The following is a 22,126-nucleotide window of genomic DNA, read 5'->3' as shown; positions in this document are numbered from 1 at the left end:
AATGGATATTCAAGTGGGTTAAAGATTCAGCATGGATTTTAATACAGAAAATCCTCATCTTATGACCACAATTGAGACAAGAATTTCAGTTGTTAAATGAGGCAGTTGTTCAATGAGTCACATCCATTTTTTTAACCATTTTTTTTTGCCATGGTTGTTAACCAGATGACTGTGGTTAATAAATTGGTTGTTAAGCGAATCTGATTTCCCCCTTGACTTTGTTTGTCAGGAGGTCACAAAAAGGGATCACATGACCCCAGGACACTAAATGCCAACCAGTTGCCAAATGCCTGGATTTTGATCACGTGACTATGGGAATGCAGTGATGGTTGTAAGTGTGAGGACTGATCCCAAGTCACTTTTCTCAGTTCTGCTGTAATTTCAGATGGTCGCAAAACAAATAGTTGTAGGTTGAGGACCACCTATAAGGACATTCTCGAGGCAAGTTGGATTCCTGATGATTAAGCAGACATATCCATTTTTCTTATTTATTTGTTTGTAACCAGCCTTCTTTATTTTTACAAATAATTCAAGGCAGTGAACATATCCAATATATTTTCCTCCTACTTTGCCCACAACAGTCTTGTGAGGTGGGTTGGGCTGAGAGAGAGGGAATGGCCCAAAGTCACCTAGCCGGGTTTCAGGTCTGAGGCGGGACTAGAACTCACCGTCTCCTGGTGATTGGCCCGAAGTCACCCAGCCAGCTTTGATGCCTAAGGCAGGACTAGAACTCACCCTCTCCCACTTTCTATCCTGCTGCCTTGCCTTAACCACTAGACCAAACTGCCTCCCTCTTTTTCTTCAACCACAGTTTGGAAGTCACGTTATCACTCAGGAAGTGCAATCTCCTTAACATTTTCCCAGTCTGCAACGTCGTAATTTCCCTTTGCTGTGAAGCCAAATGGCTACCGCCTTTGTTTTAAACTGCCACTTCTGGAGATCTTGTGATCTTGTGGAAGTGATGAGCTAAACTCAGGACAAGCCTCAGCATGGGGGTGCCTGAAGGTTTCTCCTTTTCACAGGAAGAGGTTCCCAAGCAATCCCGTGAGAGAGTGCGTGATTTTCGTTTTGTCTCAACCCACTCACCCTGGCCCATAAAATCTGGTTCATCTCTCTTCCTGACCTGAAGCCTAGAAATTCCACCTGGCAGCAAAACACCTGCCAGCTATCTGATCTCATTTTTTTCTCTCTGTTTCTTGGTGTGTGCAGGTAGTCCTCAGCTTATAACCACAGTTGAGCCCAAACTTCCATTGCTAAGCATGACAATCTTTAAGTGGGTTTTCCCCAGTTTTAAAGCCTTTCTTGCCTCAGTTGTTAAGCGAATCCCTGAAGTCGTTAAGTTAGTCACACGGTTGTGAATTTGACTTCCCCATTGACTTGTCAGAAGGTCGCTAAAGGGGGTCATGTGACACACACCCCCGGGACACTGCAACCGTCATAAGTATGAGTCAGTTGCCAAGCGCCTGGATTTTGGGCATGCTGCAAGTGTGAAAAAGCACTTTTTCCAATGCTGTTTTAAGTTTGAATGGTCACTAAACGAACTTGTTGCAAATCAAGGGCTATCTGTAATCTCATTTTCCTCTGTTCCTTGATATCCTGCTTTGACCCCTTGCTCTCTTAGCACATTCTCCTTGTGGCTCAGATTGGTTGAAAACGTTGCTTGAAAGGAGGAATTGAAGCTTCTGGACTTTTTCAAAAAATATTAATACGTCTCTTAAAATAGCCTGGGTTATAAATATAACTAGACTGAAGCTGACATATTTTGGTGACCAGTTCCACAATCCTGGGCAATTCCTAGTCAAGTTTCGGTTCTGTCATTTTCAGAAAAGCTTATGCAGATGTTTCGATTTTACCTAGCAGAAAACGCCTGTGTATAAAACCTTTGCCAACCCATGAAAATCGCTGGACGTTTTCAAGATGGTATCCTCTGAATTCAGTGGCTGCTTCTGCTGAGTAAATTTATCTTTAAAAGTCAGAGTTCCAGTTTGGTCTAGTGCCGTGATGGCGAACATATGGCATGCGTGCCACAGGCGACACGTGGAGCCATATCTGTGGGCATGTGAGCGTGCCCTAGCTCAGCTCCAGCACGCATGTGCGCATTGGCCACCTGATTTTCGGGCCTTGCGGTCCCACTGGAAGTCAGGAAATGGGCCGTTTCCAGCCTCCGGGGAGATGGGGAAGTCCGCTTTCGCCCTCCCCAAGCTCCTAGAAAGGCTCTGGAGCCTGAGGAGGGTAAAAAACAGGCCTACCGGGCCCACAGGTAACCTTTTTGCCATTGCGTGCCAAAAGCGGGGGAAGCACAGTGGGGTCGCACATGCATGTGGAGGGTCACATATGCATGCATGGAGGGCAGGGCGCTGGGGGGATATTGAATTATGGGTGTGGGCACAAATGTGTGCGCCCCCCCTCCCCCGCTCCTCCTGTTTTTGGCACGCAACAGCAAAAAGGTTAGCCATCGGTGGTCTAGTGGTTCAGGCACCAGGTTTAAATAGGAGAGGGTGAGTTCTAGTCCCACCTTAGGCATGAAAGCAACTGGGTGACTTTGGGCCAGTCCCTCTGTCTCAGCCCAACCCACCTCAAAGGGTTGTTGTTTTGGGGAAAATAATAATAACAACAACAACAGAGTTGGAAGGGACCTTGGAGGCCTTCTAGTCCAACCCCCTGCCCAGGCAGGAAACCCTACACCATCTCAGTCAGATGGTTATCCAACATTTTATTAAAAATTTCCAGTGTTGGAGCATTCATGACTTCTGCAGGCAAGTCGTTCCACTTATTAATTGTTCCAACTGTCAGGACAATTAATAATAAATAATAAATAAGAGGCGGAAGGTGTGTTGGGTACATTGCTGATGTTTGTAAAAATAACAAAGGCGGCATATAAATCATTACGTAAATTCATTCTGAAGTCAAGTATAACCTGTTGGCCTGAATTCCGATCAGGATTTAAATATCCAAGTCAGCTCTTCCTGCGTATTGGATATTTATCATGCACTACAGATAGTCCTCCACTTATAACCATTCATTTAGCAGCTGTTTGAAGTTGCAGCGGCACTGATTGCAACCAGTCCTCACACTTATGGCTTGCAGCATTTGGAGGTAGCTGCGTCCCACGTAATCCCCTTTTGCAACTTTCTGTTAACCAAAGTCAACCGGGAAGCCTGAATGAGTTCACAACTGTGTGACTAACTGGACAACTCCTTGGATTCCCTAAACAACTCTTGACAAGGTAAGGTCGCAAAAGTGCGGCAAGATTGACCTAACTGCTGTCTCGCTTTGCAACAGAAATTTTGGGCTCAGTCATGGTCATAAGTTGAGAGGGCCACCTGTGCCTTGAAACGGCAGTTTAAATCTGAAGGGCACAAGGACAGTCGAAGTGATTATTACACAAGCGTGCAATATCTTAACTAAACGATGTCCGGGAGGGCTGGGCCTGATTTTCCCCACACGGCTGGGGATTCTGGGAGTCGAGGGCCCCACATCTGGAATTGGTCCACGTTGGCAACTTCGGGGTCTCCAACCTTGTCAACTTTAAGACTTGTGGACTTCAACTCCCAGAGTTCCTCAGCCAGCCAAAGCTGGCTGAGGTACTCTGGGAGTTGAAGTCCACAAGTCTTAAAGTTGCCAAGGTTGCTGGCTGAGGAACTCTGGGAGTTGAAGTCCACAAGTCTTAAAAGAGCCAAGTTTGCAGACCCCTGGATTAGATTAGAGAGACTTTATCCTTTTTTCAGCCATTTCACTCACTCACACGTACACAGACAGACGCTGCATCAGTTTCCCCCAGCCTGATAATCTTCCGCAGCTAGAATTGAGCAGAAAATTTCTCCCTCTTAAGTGAAGACGGTTGTTAAGTCACATTTGATAACCTTCCTTGCGGCAGCTGTTAAGTGAATCCCTGCTCTTCCAAACTAGCCCCACGGTTGTGAAATGATGGGATTCCCCAATGACTTGGCTTTTCAGAAGGTCGCAAAAGGGGATCAAGTGACATTCCTTTCCCACCCCACCCCACCTCGGACACTGCAACAGTTGTAAATACGAGCGTCTGAATTTCGATCGTTGGCGATGCTGCCGAGGACCGTCGTGAGAAAAACGGCCCTAAGTCCCTTTTCCTTCCAGTGCTGCTGTAACTTTGAATGGCCACTAAACAAACTGTTGTAAGTCGAGGACTAACTGTACATGTTTTAAGGCCGCAGCCCCTACCCTCTCTCCTCCAGCGTGCTCTGGAATTCTGGGAATTTAGTTCCGACACCTCTGGAATTGGAGAACCCTAACCCATTTCCTCTTGAGGAAGGCCAGCCAAAGAAATTTGCACGATTTTCACCCTGGTGGGAAACCCCCATCGCAGTAGACTAGGCTGGTGTCCAAGTGTGCTTGTGGTTCATTGCGCAGAGTCACAAAAAGCTCCTAGAAGCCCTCGTTTAGTCTAGCAACTGGTGCCCAGGCCTATTTGTCCCCAAAAATGCACCAAAGAGAAAAATAAGGGCCTCTGTGGCTCAGACTGGTAAGACAGTCTGTTATTAACACAGCTGCCTGCAATTACTGCAGGTTCAAGTCCCACCAGGCCCAAGGTTGAGTCAGCCTTCCATCCTTTATAAGGTAGGTAAAATGACCCAGATTGTTGGGGGCAATAAGTTGACTTTGTATATAAATATACAAATAGAATGAAGACTATTGCTAACATAGTGTAAGCCGCCTGAATCTTTGGAGAAGGGCGGGATATAAATGCAAATTAAAAAAAATAAAAATCTAAACTTGATTTCTAATCTCTCATTTCAGTCTATCTGGTTTCTTTCCTGGTAGCTACTGCCTGTGGCAGTCTTTGTTTCCTAGAATCATAGGATTGGAAGAGACCTTGGAGGTCATCTAGTCCAGCCCCCTGTTGAAGCAGGAGACTTTATACCATCCTGGACAGATTCCAAACTCTTCTTGAAAACCTCCAGCAATGGTTTATCCCACCTTAATATCTTTTTTTTTAGAAATAGTTGAAGGTGAAAAATATATCTAATATTCCTTCTTCCTCCTGTTTTCTCCATAACAACAACCCTGTGAGTTGAGTTGGGTTGGGCTGAGAAAGGAGTGATTTTCCTGCCTAAGGTGGGATTAGAACTCACTGTCTCCTAGTGATTGGCCCAAGGTCATCCAGTCGCCTGCCATGCCTAAAGCAGGACTAGAACTCATAGCCGCCTACTTTCTAGTCTGATGTCTTGCAGAAGCTAGGTTTCTGCTAGGTATTTTGCAATCCATCAACCAGGACTCCTGTCTCCTCCTAATTCAAAAACTTCAAAGTTCTTGTTCTGCTAAAGAATGGAAAAATGCAGCTTGGGGAAAAATAAGTCTAGCAACGAAATGATTTATTCTATTCTATTCTATTCTATTCTATTCTATTCTATTTACAAAATATGCTTCTGCGTGGCCGAAGTGAGCCCAGAGGCACCTTAATTTCCCTTCCTGGGTTCTTGTGACAACAAAATATAACCCCCTCCCCCAATGGATCTGCACACACCTTTCCAAGGTGACTTTCTGATTTTTCCACCTTGGGTCAATCAACCTAAGGCAGCGATCCAGCCTGGCCAGGATTAAGCCACCTCTAGTCTAACCGTTCCGCTTCTTCCTTTTCACAAGCCACCTTTCTGCTCCATTTCTCTCTCCAGCAAAAAAGGTGGGGAAAAGGTTTTGGGTTTGGCCCAGAAGATCTTGACAAGTCTTGAAAACTTACAGTTGTATTTTTAAACCGGTTGGCGCCAGCCGGGGGCCTCGGTATAAATAACCAAGTGAAGGGAGGATTAATTGTGCATAAACCCAGAGCAAAACCTGGTAGCTTTAAAAAACGACAGTTTACAAGGGCTCGGAAAATTAATGGCACGCAGAACCACATTCCATCAGCCTAGCAGTGGGTCTATTTTTGCCCCCTTAAAATTTAACCTCTTGGCTTTGTAAGTTGCCCGGTGTAGCAAATGCAGGAAAAAACATTTTGTCTGAGAGGGAGATGTACAGGTAGTCCTTGACTTAACAAGAGTTCATTTAGCGACCATTCGAAGTTACAACAGCACTGGAAAGAGTGACTCATGACCACTTTTCACACTTAATAAGCGTTGCAGCCTCCCCGTGGTCACGTGATCAAAATTTGGATGCTTGGCAACTGACTCGTATTTATGACAGTTACCAAGTCCCGGGAATCTTGTGATCCACTTTTGCGACCGTCCGACAAGCAAGGACAACGGGGGAAGCCCAGATTCACTTAACAACCGTGCGATGGACTGAACGACTGATTTGGTTAACAACGGTGGCAAGAAAGATTGTAAAAGGGTGCCAAACTCACCTAACAACTGTCTCGGTTAGCGACAGCAATTTTGGTCTCCCTTGTGATCCTAAGTCGAGCACTCCTTGTTTTGGAGATGTTGAACTATAATTTTTTTAATTATAGTTCAACATCTGGAGCTGAGCAAGCAATCTCTCCCCCCCCCTTTAGAAAGTGGGTTAATGATCAAGTGCAGGGGGAAAAATTATCCACTTAAGGTCTGTCTTTGCACCCAAGCTGTAACATTTTAATTAATGCGTGCAAAAGCATGCCACATCGGCACGATGCGCCTTGACACAAATGTGTTCCATGCATGGCCCTGCGCTCCAGGCTGCCTTTGACGGTTAACAACAGATCTGCAGGTGAATTTTGCCACTTTCCCCACTGCCGCCTGCAAAAAGTTGGTTGCTCTTAGGAGTGCTTATTTTTATTTATTTACTTTTTTTATTTCACGGGCGGTGGAAGAACCTAACAATTTGCACCATTCTGAGCTGAGCGAATGAGGCTTTTTATGCTGGCAACAGGGGTGAAAATGCAGGAAATGCACACCAAGAGGTGGTGCTTTTAACACAAAAGTGATAGGAAGCCCTCGAATTTCCTATTCTCCACAGTGAGTTGCACCTTGGAGGAATTGTTCCTTTTGATATCCATTCAGGTTGCCCTCGGAAAGTTGCATATATATATACTGCATATGTGCAAAGCGAGGTGTAATTCAAAACATCCTTCCGTCTTTTTGCAATGCTTGAAAATCAAGGAGTCTTGCAAAAAGAAACCCTTGTTTTTCCTATCCGTACAGGTGTCGTAAGCAGTCCTCGGCTTAACGACCACAGTTGAGCTCCAAATTTCCATGGCTAACCAAGACAGTTTTTAAATGAGTTCTGCCCCCGTTTCGTCAACTTTCTGGCCAGAGTCATTAAGTGAATCGCTGCGGTGGTTAAGTGAGTCACGGTTGTTAAGTGAACCCGGCTTCCCCATGGACTTTTGCCCGTTGAAAGGTGGCAAAAGGGCATCACGTGACTCCCGGGACACTGCGACTGTCATAAACAGGAGTCAGCCGCCAAACCCCTGAATTTTGACCACAGGAGGGGGGGAGGGGATGCTGCAACGGCTGTAAGTGTGAAACCTGGAGATGTCAGTTTTGCCACGATAGCATCTGTCACTAAACTTAATGGTTGCAAATTAAGGACTCGTGTGCGATTGCTTGCCTCAGTCCTTGGAGGGTGGGGAGTGGTGGGTTGGCTGGAGTCCTTGATCTTTCCTCAACCTCCCTGTTCTCCCCATCCCTCAAAGTGAGGGGGGGGGGAATCTGGCCAGGCGGGGGCGTTTCCCCCTTCCTTATCTCTGACCCTGAAAGTGGCTGCCTGGCTTTCATCTGCAGATTGCAGGGGGTTTTATGGGTGTGCAGAAGAGGCCAACCTTTTCATTAAGGGGGTGGGGGGGCCCTTTGGTGGAGAGGCCGGGTCAGGGGGGAGGGGAGGAAGGAAGAGAAGACGAAGGGAGGAGGGAGCAAGGAAAGGGAGGGAGGGTGGTGAAGGGAGCGAAGGGAGGAAGGGAGGAAAGATAGGATGGAAAGGGAGGGAGGAAAGGAAAATAAGGAATGATAGGAATGAAAGAGGATGGAAAGACAGGAAGGAAGGAAAAAGGAGAGAGAAGGGAAGGTGGAAGGCATGGAAGAGAAAGAAGGAAAGACAAAAAAAAAGGATAGATAGATGATCAGTGGTGGGACTGGATAATCTCCAAGGTTCCTTCCAGCTCTGTTCACATGAGAGTTGCAGTGTCCCAAGGTAACAGGATCTCCTTTTGAGACCTTCTGACGAGCAAAGTCCATGGGGAAGCCGGGTTCACTTAGTGACCGTGTTACCAACTTAACGACTGCAGGGGTTTGCTTAACAACTGCTGCTAGAAAGGTCGGCAAATGGGCGAAGCATCCCTTACCCACCACCGCCTCACTTAGCAGCAGAACCTTGGGGGCTCCAATTTGATCATAAGTCGAGGACTACCTATATCCAGTTAATTCTCTTCTTTCTCCCCCCCCCTTCTCTCCTTCCTTCCTTCCTTCCTTCCTTCCTTCCTTCCTTCCTTCCCCAGCAAAACGAGAGTGAGGTGAAGCTGCAGAAAGGCAACAGCCAGGAGGAAGAAGAAGACGCCCCCAAACACAAGTGGGTCTCTGGTTATTCTCCCCATCACCCGAGGGGGCGTGGGGTGGGGGGACGGGCTGGGGGAGGAAAAACAGATCAGGAAAGTTCTACTCCACCACAGAGTTTACAGAGATAAGCCGAGGCAGCCCACCTATCTTGGCAAGTCCTTGTTTGCCTTTGAAAGCACCCAATTGAAATGTTAATAAAAACTTTTGTCCCTTCCTTCTCATGGAGCCCCGCACTGTATTTTGCAAGCCAAAGTTATGTTTAAAAACACAGATTAAAAATTATTCTTTTATATTTTTAAAAAATTGTCTTTAAAAAGTCTCTCCCCACCCCCACACACTTCTCAGTGGGTCAGCTTGAACGCAGCGTGGTCTCTTCACGCATCTCAATTGTATTTTAAAAATACCGAGTTAAAACTGAAATCTTTGACAAAACTATCTTTGAAAAGTCCCTTCCTTCTTGTTGAGTCAGGAGTACCTCCCTCCCTCTCTCCCTCCCTTCCGTCCTCTCTTTCTCCCTTCGATCCTTCCTTCTTTCCTTCCTTCTTTCCTTCCTCCCTTCCATCCTTCTTTCATTCTTTCCTCCCTCCCTTCCTCCTTCTCCCTCCTCCCTCCCTCCCTTCCATCCTCCCTTTCTCCCTTCCATCCTTCCTTCCTTCTTTCCTCCCTCCCTCCCTCCCTTCCATCCTTCCTTCTTTCCTTCCTCCCTCCCTTTTTCCCTTTCTCCCTTCCTTCCTCCCTCCCTCCCTTCCTTCCCCTGACCAACCTCTCCACCAAAGGCACCTTCCATCCCTGCTATTCCTGTCTACTTTCCTGGGAATTTTATGTATTTATTTTATTTGTAATACTGATTAGGAACAGCTCCTGCCATTTGTCTCTTTAAACCTGGGGCGGGCTATTAATTTAGGAGGGGATCTGGGACCTTTGTGGACGGGGGAACCAAGAAGGCTGAGGAGGTACAAGGACACACACACACAATCACACACACGTACACAGGGTACATTGGAGGGGGGAAAATAGCAGTCACCTTCAAAACAAAAGCTGCACAGTCTTGGCTAACAAAAGGCTTTGAAGTTCAACGCTGCTGTTGGCCTTGCCTGCTAACTCTATCGGTGTTTTTTCCCCCCCATATAGTAGATAGAGGTCCGGTTGGTTTGGTAAATAGAGTTGCAGACAGTCATAATCCGCGGGTCTGTTTTGCAAGGGGAGGGAAGCGTTTTTTCTTGAAATATATTTATCAGAATAAAACAGAGTAACAGAGCTGGAAGGGGCCTTAAGAGGTCTTCTAGTCCAACCCCCTGCTCATGAAGGAAACCCTACAACCATTTCAGACAAGTGGTTGTCCAGTCTCTTCTTAAAAGCCTCCAGTGTTGGAGCATTCACAAGTTCGGTATTGAATTTGTGTCTTGAGTGTTTGCTTTTTATTTTCTTCTTTTCTTTTTCTATGCACAGTTGCCTACGTGTATTCCTCAACTTGCAACCATTCATTTAGTGACTATTCAACATTACAGCAGCTGTTAAGTGAGTCGCACACGGTTTTACAAACCAGCAATCAGTTAAGCTGATCGTGCAGTCGTTAAGTGAATCGCACGGTTGTTAAGCGAATCCAACTTTTACCCCCCCCCCCATTGGCTTTGCTCACTGGAAAGCTTGTCGGAAGCCCGGAGATCACGTGACAGTGGGGAGCCGCAACGCAGCTTCAATGCATTCCACTTCCCCATTGATCACAGGATCAGATCAGAATAAGAGCTGGAAGGGACCTTGGAGGTCATCTAGTCCAGCCCCCTGCTCAAGCAGGAGACCCTCTACTATTTCAGACAAGTGGCCATCCAGTCTCTTCTTAAAAGCCTCGAAAGATGGCGCACCCACGACTTCTGGAGGCAAGTAGTTCCACTGGTTAACTATTCTCACTATCAGGAAATTTCTCCTTAGTTCCAGGTTGCTTCTCTCCTTGATTAGCTTCCACCCATTGCTTCTTGTTCTACCCTCAGGTGCTTTGGAGAACAGCCCAACTCCCTCTTCTTTGTGGCAACCCCTGAGATATTGGAACACTGCTATCATGTCTCCCCTAGTCCTTCTTTTTGTTAAACTAGACATACCCAGTTCCTGCAACCGTTCTTCATATGTTTTAGTTTCCAGGCCTTTAATCATCTTAAAAGCTCCCTCCCTCCCTTCTCTCCTTTCTTCCTTCCCTCCTTCTCTTTCCTTTCTTCCCTCCCTCCCTCCCTCCCTTCCTCCTTCCCTTCCTGCTTTTCCATTTTTTTTTTTGTAATGTTGGTCACCAAAACTGGATGCAGCATTCCAGGCGTGCCCTTAACTAAGGCTTTATAAAACGGTACTACTAATACTTCACGTGATGGTCGTAAGTGTTCAAAGCGGTCACAAGTCCGTTTCCCCCCCAGTGCCATTGTTAACTTTGAACGGTGGCTAAATGAATGGTTTGTAAGTCGAGGACTGTCTCTCTGCCTAAAAACCCAGTTTTTAAGGGTGGGTTGGATGGACGAATCTGTTTTAGGAATTACTGTGTTTTTTTTAAAAAAACCTTCAGTCTTTTCTCTTAAAATATACTTACTTTCTCATAGCTGAGAAAGATTACAGAAAATCCTCAGGTTACGACCACCACGTGGGTTGTGTGAAGTAAGTTGTGTTCAGGGCTATGGCCTTTTCCCCCACAATTGTTAAGCAAATCACTGCAGTTTTTAAGTTAAACAGCCTGACATCTTTTAATGTGTTCAGTGGTGGAGCTCCTATTTTTAAGGGATATAAAGTTAACATGTTAAGTTGAAATAAAAGAGCCAGTTTGGCATAGGGGTTAAGGTGCTGGCCTAGAAACCAGGAGACGGGGAGTTCTAGTCCCGCCTTAGGCATGAAAACTGTCTGGGTGACTTTAGGCCAGTCCCTCTCTCTCAGCCCAGCCCACCTCACAGGGTTATTTTTTGGGGAAAATAGGATGAAGGAATATTAGCAAGAGGAATAGCGCTTAGTCTTAACCACTTCACAGTGCTTTACAGTCCCTCTCTAAGCGGTTTACAGAGTCGGCCTCTTGCCCCCAACAATCTGGGTCCTCATTTTACCCACCTCGGAAGGATGGAAGGCTGAGTCAACCTTTGAACCTGTCAGGATTGAACTGGTGGCAGTTGGCAGACTAAGCCTGCAATACTGCATTCTAGCCACTGTGCCACCATAGCTCTTAGCTCTCATTACCTACCTTGAGTTTCTTATAAAGTAATAAAGATGAGATAAAAATCTTACAAATATTAATACGGTGACATGTCCTGTTGCTGGCTAATTTTTTTTTTTTTGTAGCAGTGTTAACTAATACAGCCAACCACAGTTTAAACGTTTCAAAGACAGGAAAACCCCAACTTTTACCATTTCTTTTAAGCCTTTCGGCATCGGCCGACTGTTAAAAAAACTGATTTTTATCCTATCTGAACTTTTCCTAGCTGAGTCTTCTTTCTCCTGGCCCAGGCTTGGGCCTCTTCAAATCCCGATTCTAAACGGAGATAATTTTATTTTTAGTTCTGTTTCTGTTTGTTGCTCTTGGCTGCTTCACGTTCTCCGTAATGGGGGGAAGGAAAAAAAAAAGGTGAATAACCATTATGCAAGAATAACGTTTGTTCCAGACTCTGGTGAGCTGTTCTGCATTCCTCATCTTTGAAGGGCTGTTCAGGAGTGTGTTTATCAACCTTCCATGCTCTTAAAAATAAAAAAATAAAAAATAGTCCTAGAACAGGAAGCGTTTGCAGTCTGGAGGACATTCCAGCCTTACCTCTCTTAAGTCTCCAGATAAGGAAAAAAACGAAGGATCAGAATTGTTCTAATTTTTCTAATTTCCTAGGCAAACTGCCTGTGTGCGCAAGCCGTCCCGTTGCCTTGCCTTAAATGCTGTGAGACATTGGGAGAAGTGCAGAGAAGAGCAACTAAAATGATTAAAGGCCTGGAGATTAAAACATACGAAGAAGAACGGTTGCTGGAATTGGGCATGGCTAGTCTAGAGCAAAGAAGGACTGGGGGCGGGGGGACAGGATAGCAATCTTCCAGTACTTGAGGGGAGGAGAGAGGGGGTCAATTTATTTTCCAAAGCAGGGGTCTCCAACCTTGGTCCCTTTTTTTTTAAAATTTACATTTATATCCCGCCCTTCTCCGAAGACTCAGGGCAGCTTACATTGTGTAAGGCAATAGTCTTATCCTATTTGTATATTTATATACAAAGTCAACTTATTGCCCCCCCAACAATCTGGGTCCTCATTTTACCTACCTTATAAAGGACGGAAGGCTGAGTCAACCCTGGGCCTGGTGGTACTCGAGCCTGCAATAATTGCAAGCAGCTGTGTTTAATAACAGGCTGTCTTACAGCCTGAGCCATCCACGGCCGATGGCTTTGCTGGCTGAGTGACTCTGGGAGTTGAAGTCCACAAGTCTTCAAGGGACCAAGGTTGGAGACCCCTGCTCCAAAGCACCAGAAGGCAAAATAAGAAGCAACGGATGGAAACCGATCAAGGAGAGAAGCAACTTAGAGCTAAGGAGAAATTTCCTGACTGTGAGAACAATTAATCAGTGGAACAGCTTCCCACCAGAAGTTGTGAGTGCACTGGAAGTCTTTAAAAAGAGATCGTCCCAAAGGAGATTATTTTTTTTTCCAAGGGGCAACTGGACTTCCTCGTTTTTCTTTGAACACATTTCTCTTCTCATCCCAGAAGCTTCTTCAGTTCTGACCGGATGGAAGGGTTTATATTCCTTGCAGACAGCTGGTCATTTGCGTTCTTTTGGAGTATCGCTGAGGCCGCTTGGAGGTTTACCTCTTGTCCTCGGGGTCACCCGAGTGGTGCAAATGGGCATGGAGCCTCCTTGGAACTGCTGAGAAAAAACTGTGTATAAATCCTTCCATTCTCCACCATCCAGTCAGAGCTGAAGAAGCTCCTTGGATGAGAAGCGAAACATCTTCAAAAAAGAAACGAAAAAGAAAGTCCAGTTGCCTCTTGAAAAAGCACCTGAATCTCCATGGACCTTAAGAAGAGACTGGGCAGCCACTTGTCTGAAATGGTGTAGGGTCTCCTGCCAGAGCAGGGGGGTTGGACTGGATGACCTCCAAGGCCCCGTCCCAGCTCTATCCCGAGTGAGAATTCTGCCCTAGTGGGGTTGCAAGTCCTCCTGGCTAGGAAGGGCTGCTGGAAGCTGCAGAGGAGCTCAAGAAAAGGGCAACGTCTCCACCTAGTGTACAGCTTGAGGATTGCAACCTTTTGCAGATTAACTCAGCCAAGTTCTCCATCTCTCCTACATCCTCTCCTCTCCTCTCTCCTCTGGTCCAGGCTCCTTCTGTGCATGGACTGTGACGGTTTTCCCTCCCCTAGGAGTAAACTGTCTGGAGTTTCTATTTCTTTTTTAATCAGCATTTTTTTTGCTTTATTCAGAAGCTTGAAATGCAAAATTCCAGAAAAAGTAAACGGAGACAAAGCAGAACTAGGCGAGGACGTTAAAAAAAAAGTGAATTAAAAAGAGCAAAAGTCAAAAACACATTTTATCCCCTCTAGTTGAACACTGTCGAATCTATTGCAAGATTCTGCATCTATCTATGTAGATAGTCCTTGACTTTCAACCATTCATTTAGTGACCGTTCAAAGTTACAACAGAACAGGGGGAAAAAAAGGTACTTAGGACCATTTTGCAGAATCCCCACAGTAAAAATTTGGATGTTTGTCAACTGACTCATATTTATGATGGTTTCAGTGTGCCAGCGTTGTATAATCTCCTTTTACGACCTTCCAATAAGCAGTCAATGAAATCAGATTCATTTAACAACCATGTGACTAACTTAACAGCTGCAGTGATTCGCTTAACAATTATGTGGGGGGGAAGGTTGTAAAATAGGGTAAAATTCACCTAACAAATATCTCACTTAGCAACTGAAATTTTGGACTCAACTGTCGTAAGTCGAGGACTACCACCTGTAGGATTGGTGGCAAAGCAAGGACGGGGAGTCTTCGACTTATGGTGGCAATTGGGACCAAAATATCCATCACTTAGTGATGCAGTTGTAAAGCGCGACTGCGTTGTTTAGTGACCGAAATTCCTACAGTCTCAGTTGCCGTCACTAATTGAATCCCACACCTGAGTCATTGGGGAAGCCAGTGGGAAGTCGCAAGTCCAACTCAAACTGGGCACAGTTGCTTCAAATACCGAAGGGCAGCTTAGTTGGCGGCTGACCTTCTTGCCCTACGAGATTCCCCTCTCTCGTGGGTTTGGCCCTCTACGTTATCGAGGGCCCATCTTGAGGACAGGTTTTGGAACCCCGAGAGATGGCATGCCAAGAATAGGAGACTTAGGGGATTTTTTTTTTTTCTGTCTTAAAAAGTTTTATTTTGACATTCTTATCCAATAACATATCCAATAACATATTTAATGTACCCTCATATACAATTAATCGGATCTGCCTGGTCACCACCCCCTTCCTTTTCCTTTTACTCTCCTTCTTTACCTTCTTCTACTTTCCATAACCATCCTCCCCCACTCTTTTCTACATCCTCTCCTCTTCTCTCCCTATTCCTTTCTTCTCCCTCTTCCTCTTCCTTCCATCTTTCTCCTTCTCCTCTTCTCTTTCCTCCTTCTCTCTTCTACTCCTTCTTTCCCTTCATTCTAAAGTAGTAACCAGGCAGGTCCGATCTTACATTAATTATACATCTTCAATCATCTTTGTACATTAACTATCAATCCATTTTCTACCCCTCCCTCCCTTCCCTTCCTCCCCACCCCCAGGACTTCCGAGAACCGAGTACAGGGTATAAAACTAACAACAAAAATTAAAATCTAGCACAAATCATAATCCATAGTCGTTCCTTAAAACCTCCACTCCTTCCAAAGACAAAGAAGATACTTTTCTTCCACTCCATTATATATCAGACCATTCCACTCCTAGAATTCTCAAAGTTTCCAATTGAGTTAGTGTTTATTCTTGAATAAAGTACGTAGTTTTAATATCCAACCTTCATCAATCAATATCAAAACAACGTTCCATCTTCCAATATTCACCAAGGTTTCTTCTAAAATGTCTTTCTTCCTTAGCAGTCTCTCAAAAATAGTTCATATTTCCAACTTAGTTTCTTTAATTTTTCTGTCCAACCTTCAGGGTAAGCAATAGTCCATCTTTTCACATCTTTAACATTTATATATACAACAAATAATATTACAAATATCCAAAGTGTCAATTGTAATAATTAAAATCTTCACTTTACCTTACTTATGTCAAATAACATTGTTAAAATTACACCTATATCATCCAAAATATATCTATTATAACAATTACATTCTAATTAACATTACATCCATCTCTTAAATATAATATTTAATCCAAGTTCCTAAATTTTACTATCTATCCTCCAAAATTAAACAATATTCCATCTTCCTATTCCTTTATACCTTTAATATATCATATAGTACCCCTAAAATTACACATTTATATCCACAATAAATCATTTACAAAAATTAACCATAATCATATATAAAAAAATTAAACATTCTCCTCCTTCTTCTATCTTACACATTTTCAACCATCTATTCACCATTCAACTTAACATCTGTTAACAAAGAATTCCCAATCTTTAATACATTAGTATAAAATCTCGTGCTTTACAAATTGTATTGAGAAAATACTTTCTTCCTTTATAATTCAGTGTTAAACCTGCTGGAACCTCCCATCTAAAATATATCTGATGTTTCTTAAGCTCATCCACCAGAAAGGCAAATTCTTTTCTCTTTCTTAACATTTTAGGAGGAATTTCCTTCATCATTATTATATCTTGTCCTAATATTTGAAATTTATTTTTATAAAATGCTTGCAAAATTCCATACCTAATCCTCTTATTTGTAAAATAAATAACCACATCTCTCGGTAAACACTTCTGCCTTGCCCACCAGGAATTAACACGATAAATTTTTTCAATATTAACTTCAAAATCTTCTGGTTCCATTCCCTCTATCTGGGCAAAGGCCTGAATAAAAATCTCTTTCAAATTTTCCTCTTTAAATTCTCTTAAACCCCTTACCCTTATAGCATATTCCATTAATTTATATTGTAATATAACCCTTTCTTCCTCTGCCTTATCAGCCTTAACCTGAATATCATCTATTTTATTTTCTAAATTCAAATTAATTTGTACTTCATCTATTTTCCTTTGCAAATCTAAATTAATTTGGTTAAATTCATTCAGTCTTTCTTCTGTCTGTGTACTAGATAACAATAATGGAGTAATTGATTCCTTTAATTTTTTCATCTCCTTACTCTGCTCTTCCACCAAATCTTTAAAATCCAGTATTTCTTTCTCCATTTCATTTAATGAGACTTAGGGGATTTTTAATTAATTGTTTTAACCGTTTTTTTAAGGGGAGTTTTAATGGGAATTTTACGGGGAGGGTGGAAATTGACGGGCTTGGGTTGGGGGGGGAGGGTGGGTGTTGGGGGAAACCCATCGGGGATGGTATGTCCAGTCCCAGCGCGTGCTCACGACACTATTTCAGTTGGTCCGAAGACAGCAGGGGAGGGGTTTGTACAGAGCAGAGAGTGTTATTCCATCTGTACGGTAAGTGGGAGGGGCAGATATGGCGGAGGCAGGGGGCCGTATCGTCCTTTGGGAGCACGTGGTCAATGTTTAAAAGCGATCACGTGCTCCGGCCCCCCAGTCCTCACTCGTTCCCCGGATGGTCAGGACCCTCAGAGCTTGGGTCTTCGGCTGATGCTCTGCAATGCCCGGTCCGTGGTCAACAAGGCTCCCCTGATTTGTGACCTTATTCAGAGGGAGTCCGTGGACTTTATGGGCATTACAGAGACCTGGTTGGGCGCAGAAGGGGGTGTAACCCTGGTTGAACTGTGCCCTCCGGGTTTCCGTGCATTCCATCAGCCGAGGGCCCAAGGTAGGGGTGGGGGGTGGCGGTTGTGATCAAAGAAAGTCTGGAGCCAAGAGAGTCCACTGTTCCTCAGATAGCTGGCTGTGAATCCCTCCTTGTGAAGTGGGGCCATCGTAATCAGATGGGGCTGTTGATCACGTACCTGGCTCCTTGCTGCGTGACTACAGCCCTACCTGAGCTACTAGAGGTGCTTGCTGGCGTGGCGGTTGAGATTCCCAGACTTTTAGTCTTGGGGGATTTCAACTTGCCATCGGCCGGCTTGTCATCAACGGTGGTTCAGGAGTTCCAGGCCTCCATGACGGCCTTGGACCTGATTCAAGTAACTGATGGCCCTACACACATTGGGGGAGGCGCGCTAGACTTGATTTTTATCTCTGGTCAGTGGGTTAATGATCTGGATTTAGGAGATGTAGTGAAAGAACCGGTGTCATGGTCAGATCATTTTCTCCTCCGCCTAGACTTTCAGACCGCCGCTCACCACCGCAGGGAGACGGAGCCAACACGTTGGTTCCGTCCCAGGCGCCTGATGGACCCGGAGAGGTTCCTGACGGAGCTTGGGCCGTTCCCTGAGGATCTTGCCCACGGCACGACTGAAGAACTGGTTGCGGCTTGGGAACAGGCCGCGGCTGGGGCTTTGGACCGTGTCGTGCCTTTGCGGCCTCTGACCCGGCGTAGATCTCAATTGGCTCCCTGGTTCTCCGAGGAGCTAAGAGAGATGAAACGCCGGAGAAGACGCCTAGAGAGTACCTGGAGGTCCAGCCGTTCCGAGGCTGATCGGACACTAGTGAGGTCTTTTACTAAGACCTACCTAGTGGCAATGAGGGAGGCTAAACGCTCACGTTTCCACCCTCATTGCATCGGCAGATAACCGCCCGCCGCCAGCCAGTGACCTGCCCTCCTTCATCAGGAGGGACGGGATGACCCCCTACAGAGACGGGCTGAGGAGTTTAACGGTTATCTATACGATAAAATTGTTCAGCTTTGGGATAGCTTGGACCAAGATTACGATGATCCAGCCGAGATGGCGGAGACACGTCTTGTTGAGGTTATTTGGGATGAGTTTGACTCTGTGGCTCTCGAGGACGTGGACAGGTTGCTGGGGAGGTTGCATGCGACTACATGTTTACTGGACCCGTGTCCTTCCTGGCTAGTGCTGGCTGCTCAGGAAGTGATGCGAGGCTGGCTCCAGGGGATTATAAACGCTTCTTTGGTTGAAGGGTTTTCCGCCGCCTTGAAAGAGGCGGTGGTGAGACCTCTCCTGAAGAAGCCTTCCTGGACCCAGCTATTTTGGGAAACTATCGTCAGTCTCCAACCTTGGTCCCTTTTTTTTTTTTTATTTACATTTATATCCCGCCCTTCTCTGAAGACTCAGGCCGGCTTACATTGTGTAAGGCAATAGTCTCATTCTATTTGTATATTTATATACAAAGTCAACTTATTGCCCCCCCCAACAATCTGGGTCCTCATTTTACCTACCTTATAAAGGACGGAAGGCTGAGTCAACCTTGGGCCTGGTGGGACTCGAGCCTGCAATAATTGCAAGCAGCTGTGTTTAATAACAGGCTGTCTTACAGCCTGAGCCATCCACGGCCGATGGCTTTGCTGGCTGAGGGACTCTGGGAGTTGAAGTCCACAAGTCTTCAAGGGACCAAGGTTGGGGACCCCTGCTCCAAAGCACCAGAAGGCAAAATAAGAAGCAACGGATAGAAACCGATCAAGGAGAGAAGCAACTTAGAGCTAAGGAGAAATTTCCTGACTGTGAGAACAATTAATCAGTGGAACAGCTTCCCACCAGAAGTTGTGAGTGCACTGGAGGTCTTTAAAAAGAGATCGTCCCAAAGGAGATTATTTTTTTTTTCCAAGGGGCAACTGGACTTCCTCGTTTTTCTTTGAACACATTTCTCTTCTCATCCCAGAAGCTTCTTCAGTTCTGACCGGATGGAAGAGTTTATATTCCTTGCAGACAGCTGGTCATTTGCGTTCTTTTGGAGTATCGCTGAGGCCGCTTGGAGGTTTACCTCTGTCCTCGGGGTCACCCGAGTGATGCAAATGGGCATGGAGCCTCCTTGGAACTGCTGAGAAAAGACTGTGTATAAATCCTTCCATTCTCCACCATCCAGTCAGAGCTGAAGAAGCTCCTTGGATGAGAAGCGAAACATCTTCAAAAAAGAAACAAACAAGGAAGTCCAGTTGCCTCTTGAAAAAGCACCTGAATCTCCATGGACCTTAAGAAGAGACTGGGCAGCCACTTGTCTGAAATGGTGTAGGGTCTCCTGCCAGAGCAGGGGGGTTGGACTGGATGACCTCCAAGGCCCCCGTCCCAGCTCTATCCCGAGTGAGAATTCTGCCCTAGTGGGGTTGCAAGTCCTCCTGGCTAGGAAGGGCTGCTGGAAGCTGCAGAGGAGCTCAAGAAAAGGTCAACGTCTCCACCTAGTGTACAGCTTGAGGATTGCAACTTTTTGCAGATTAACTCAGCCAAGTTCTTCATCTCTCCTACATCCTCTCCTCTCCTCTCCCCTCTGGTCCAGGCTCCTTCTGTGCATGGACTGTGACGGTTTTCCCTTCCCTAGGAGTAAACTCTCTGGAGTTTCTATTTCTTTTTTAATCAGCATTTTTTTTGTTTTATTCAGAAGCTTGAAATGCAAAATTCCAGAAAAAGTAAACAGAGACAAAGCAGAACTAGACAAGGACGTTAAAAAAAAAGTGAATTAAAAAGAGCAAAAGTCAAAAACACATTTTATCCCCTCTAGTTGAACACTGTCGAATCTATTGCAACCGTAATGTAGATAGTCCTTGACTTTCAACCATTCATTTAGTGACCATTCAAAGTTACAACGGAACAGGAAAAAAAAAGGTACTTAGGACCATTTTGCAGAATCCCCACAGTAAAAATTTGGATGTTTGTCAACTGACTTATATTTATGACGCTTTCAGTGTGCCAGCGTTGTGTAATCTCCTTTTACGACCTTCCAATAAGCAGTCAATGAAATCAGATTCATTTAACAACCATGTGACTAACTTAACAGCTGCAGTGATTCGCTTAACAATTATGTGGGGGGGAAGGTTGTAAAATAGGGTAAAATTCACCTAACAAATATCTCACTTAGCAACTGAAATTTTGGACTCAACTGTCGTAAGTCGAGGACTACCACCTGTAGGGTTGGTGGCAAAGCAAGGACGGGGAGTCCTCGACTTATGGTGGCAATTGGGACCAGAATATCCATCACTTAGTGATGCAGTTGTAAAGCGCGACTGCGTTGTTTAGTGACCGAAATTCCTACAGTCTCAGTTGCCGTCACTAATTGAATCCCACACCCGAGTCATTGGGGAAGCCAGTGGGAAGTCGCAAGTCCAACTCAAACTGGGCACAGTTGCTTCAAATACCGAAGGGCAGCTTAGTTGGTGAAGGGAGCCTGCACTCTTTCATAATCGCTTTCTTTTCTTCCTTCTCTTTTTAGGGTGCTGAAGTTGCGGAATTACGTCCCGGAAGATGTGGAGCTGAAGGAAAGGGTGGTGCCCAATGCCAAGCCAGCTTCAGGTAGCTCAGCAGGAGGGGACCCAGGTGGTCAGTCTGCCTTGTCCAGGCCTGTCTGGAAATAGCCAACCAGGAAGCTAGCAAGGAGGACCTCCTTGTCCTTCACTTCCTTTTTCTCCTCCTCCTTTTCTCCTTGTCTATCTTCTCCTTCTAATAGAATAGAGTATAACAGAACAGAACAGAATAGAATTCTTTATTGGCCAAGTGTGATGGGACACACAAGGAATTTGTCTTGGGTGCATTAGCTCTCAGTGTACATAAAAAGACAAGATGGCTTCATCAAGAATCATAAGCTACAACAGTTAATGAGAGTCACGGGGAACAAATAAGCAATCAGGAAACAATATCAGTATAAATCGTAGGGATACAAGCAACAAAGTTACAGTCATGCAGTCATAAGTGGGAGGAGATGGGTGAAGGGAACTGTCGTGTCCCACTCCTCCGCTGACGGCCGGGTCAGGGAAATCCGAATCAGGCTTGCCTCTGCAGCTCTGCCCAAAGTCCTAGCAAAGTCCTCAGAGCAGGCAGGAGACCAGTAAGTGGCTTCAGCAAGATAAGTTCGACTTTGCCTGACTCAGAGACTGCCAGAAAGCAGATCCTTTATATAGGCCATGGGGTGTGGCTCCATGACTCAGCACTCATTAAGGCCTGCCCCTCCCTTCCTTCTGTTGCCTCCGCCTATCCAGTCTTCTGATGCGAGGGTCACTCCAATCAGCAGCTGTTGGAAATAAACCTTCCTCAGGCTCACATGCTGTGGAGGAGGGGGAGGGGTCTAGCTGCTCCGTTTGCCTGGGCATGGAGCCAGGGCTGGGGCCGGGAGGCATACATTCCTCCGTGTTTGGGAGCAGATAAGAAGGCCCCGGCTGCTCTGAGGGCGGGCAAGACACAACAGGAACGATGAGAAGATTAGTGAATAGTTTGACAGTACTGATCTTTTTCCTCCATCTCCTCCTCCTCCTCCTGTATCACCTTCTCTTCTTTCTTCTTCTCCTTGTTTATCTTTCGCATCTTTATTCCTCTTTCTCCATCTCCATCTCCTTTCCTCCCCTTCTCCTTTCCTCCACTTCTACATCTTTATTTTCTCATCCATCTCCTCCCCTTCTCCTTTTTTTTTTAATTTGCATTTATATCCCGCCCTTCTCCGAAGACTCAGGGCGGCTTACACTATGTCAAGCAATAGTCTCCATCCCTTTGTATATTATATACAAAGTCAACTTTTATTGGCCCCAACAATCTGGGTCCTCATTTTACC

The 22,126-nt window shown here is 45.4% G+C and overlaps 1 protein-coding gene across 1 annotated transcript in view; it reads left to right on the top strand.

The window, feature by feature from the left end:
* CCDC12 (coiled-coil domain containing 12) overlaps positions 1-22,126 on the top strand; it is a 28,972-nt gene that overhangs the window by 1,989 nt on the left and 4,857 nt on the right. The window contains exons 2-3 of the mRNA XM_058179997.1: positions 8,384-8,454; positions 20,798-20,877. Of these exons, the coding sequence (XP_058035980.1) occupies positions 8,384-8,454; positions 20,798-20,877 (151 nt within the window). The remainder of the gene's footprint in view (positions 1-8,383; positions 8,455-20,797; positions 20,878-22,126) is intronic.

This window comes from Ahaetulla prasina, chromosome 4 (genome assembly GCF_028640845.1).
Source record: "Ahaetulla prasina isolate Xishuangbanna chromosome 4, ASM2864084v1, whole genome shotgun sequence".
NCBI classification, from domain to species: domain Eukaryota; kingdom Metazoa; phylum Chordata; class Lepidosauria; order Squamata; family Colubridae; genus Ahaetulla; species Ahaetulla prasina.
This window is presented reverse-complemented; position numbering and strand designations above follow the sequence as displayed.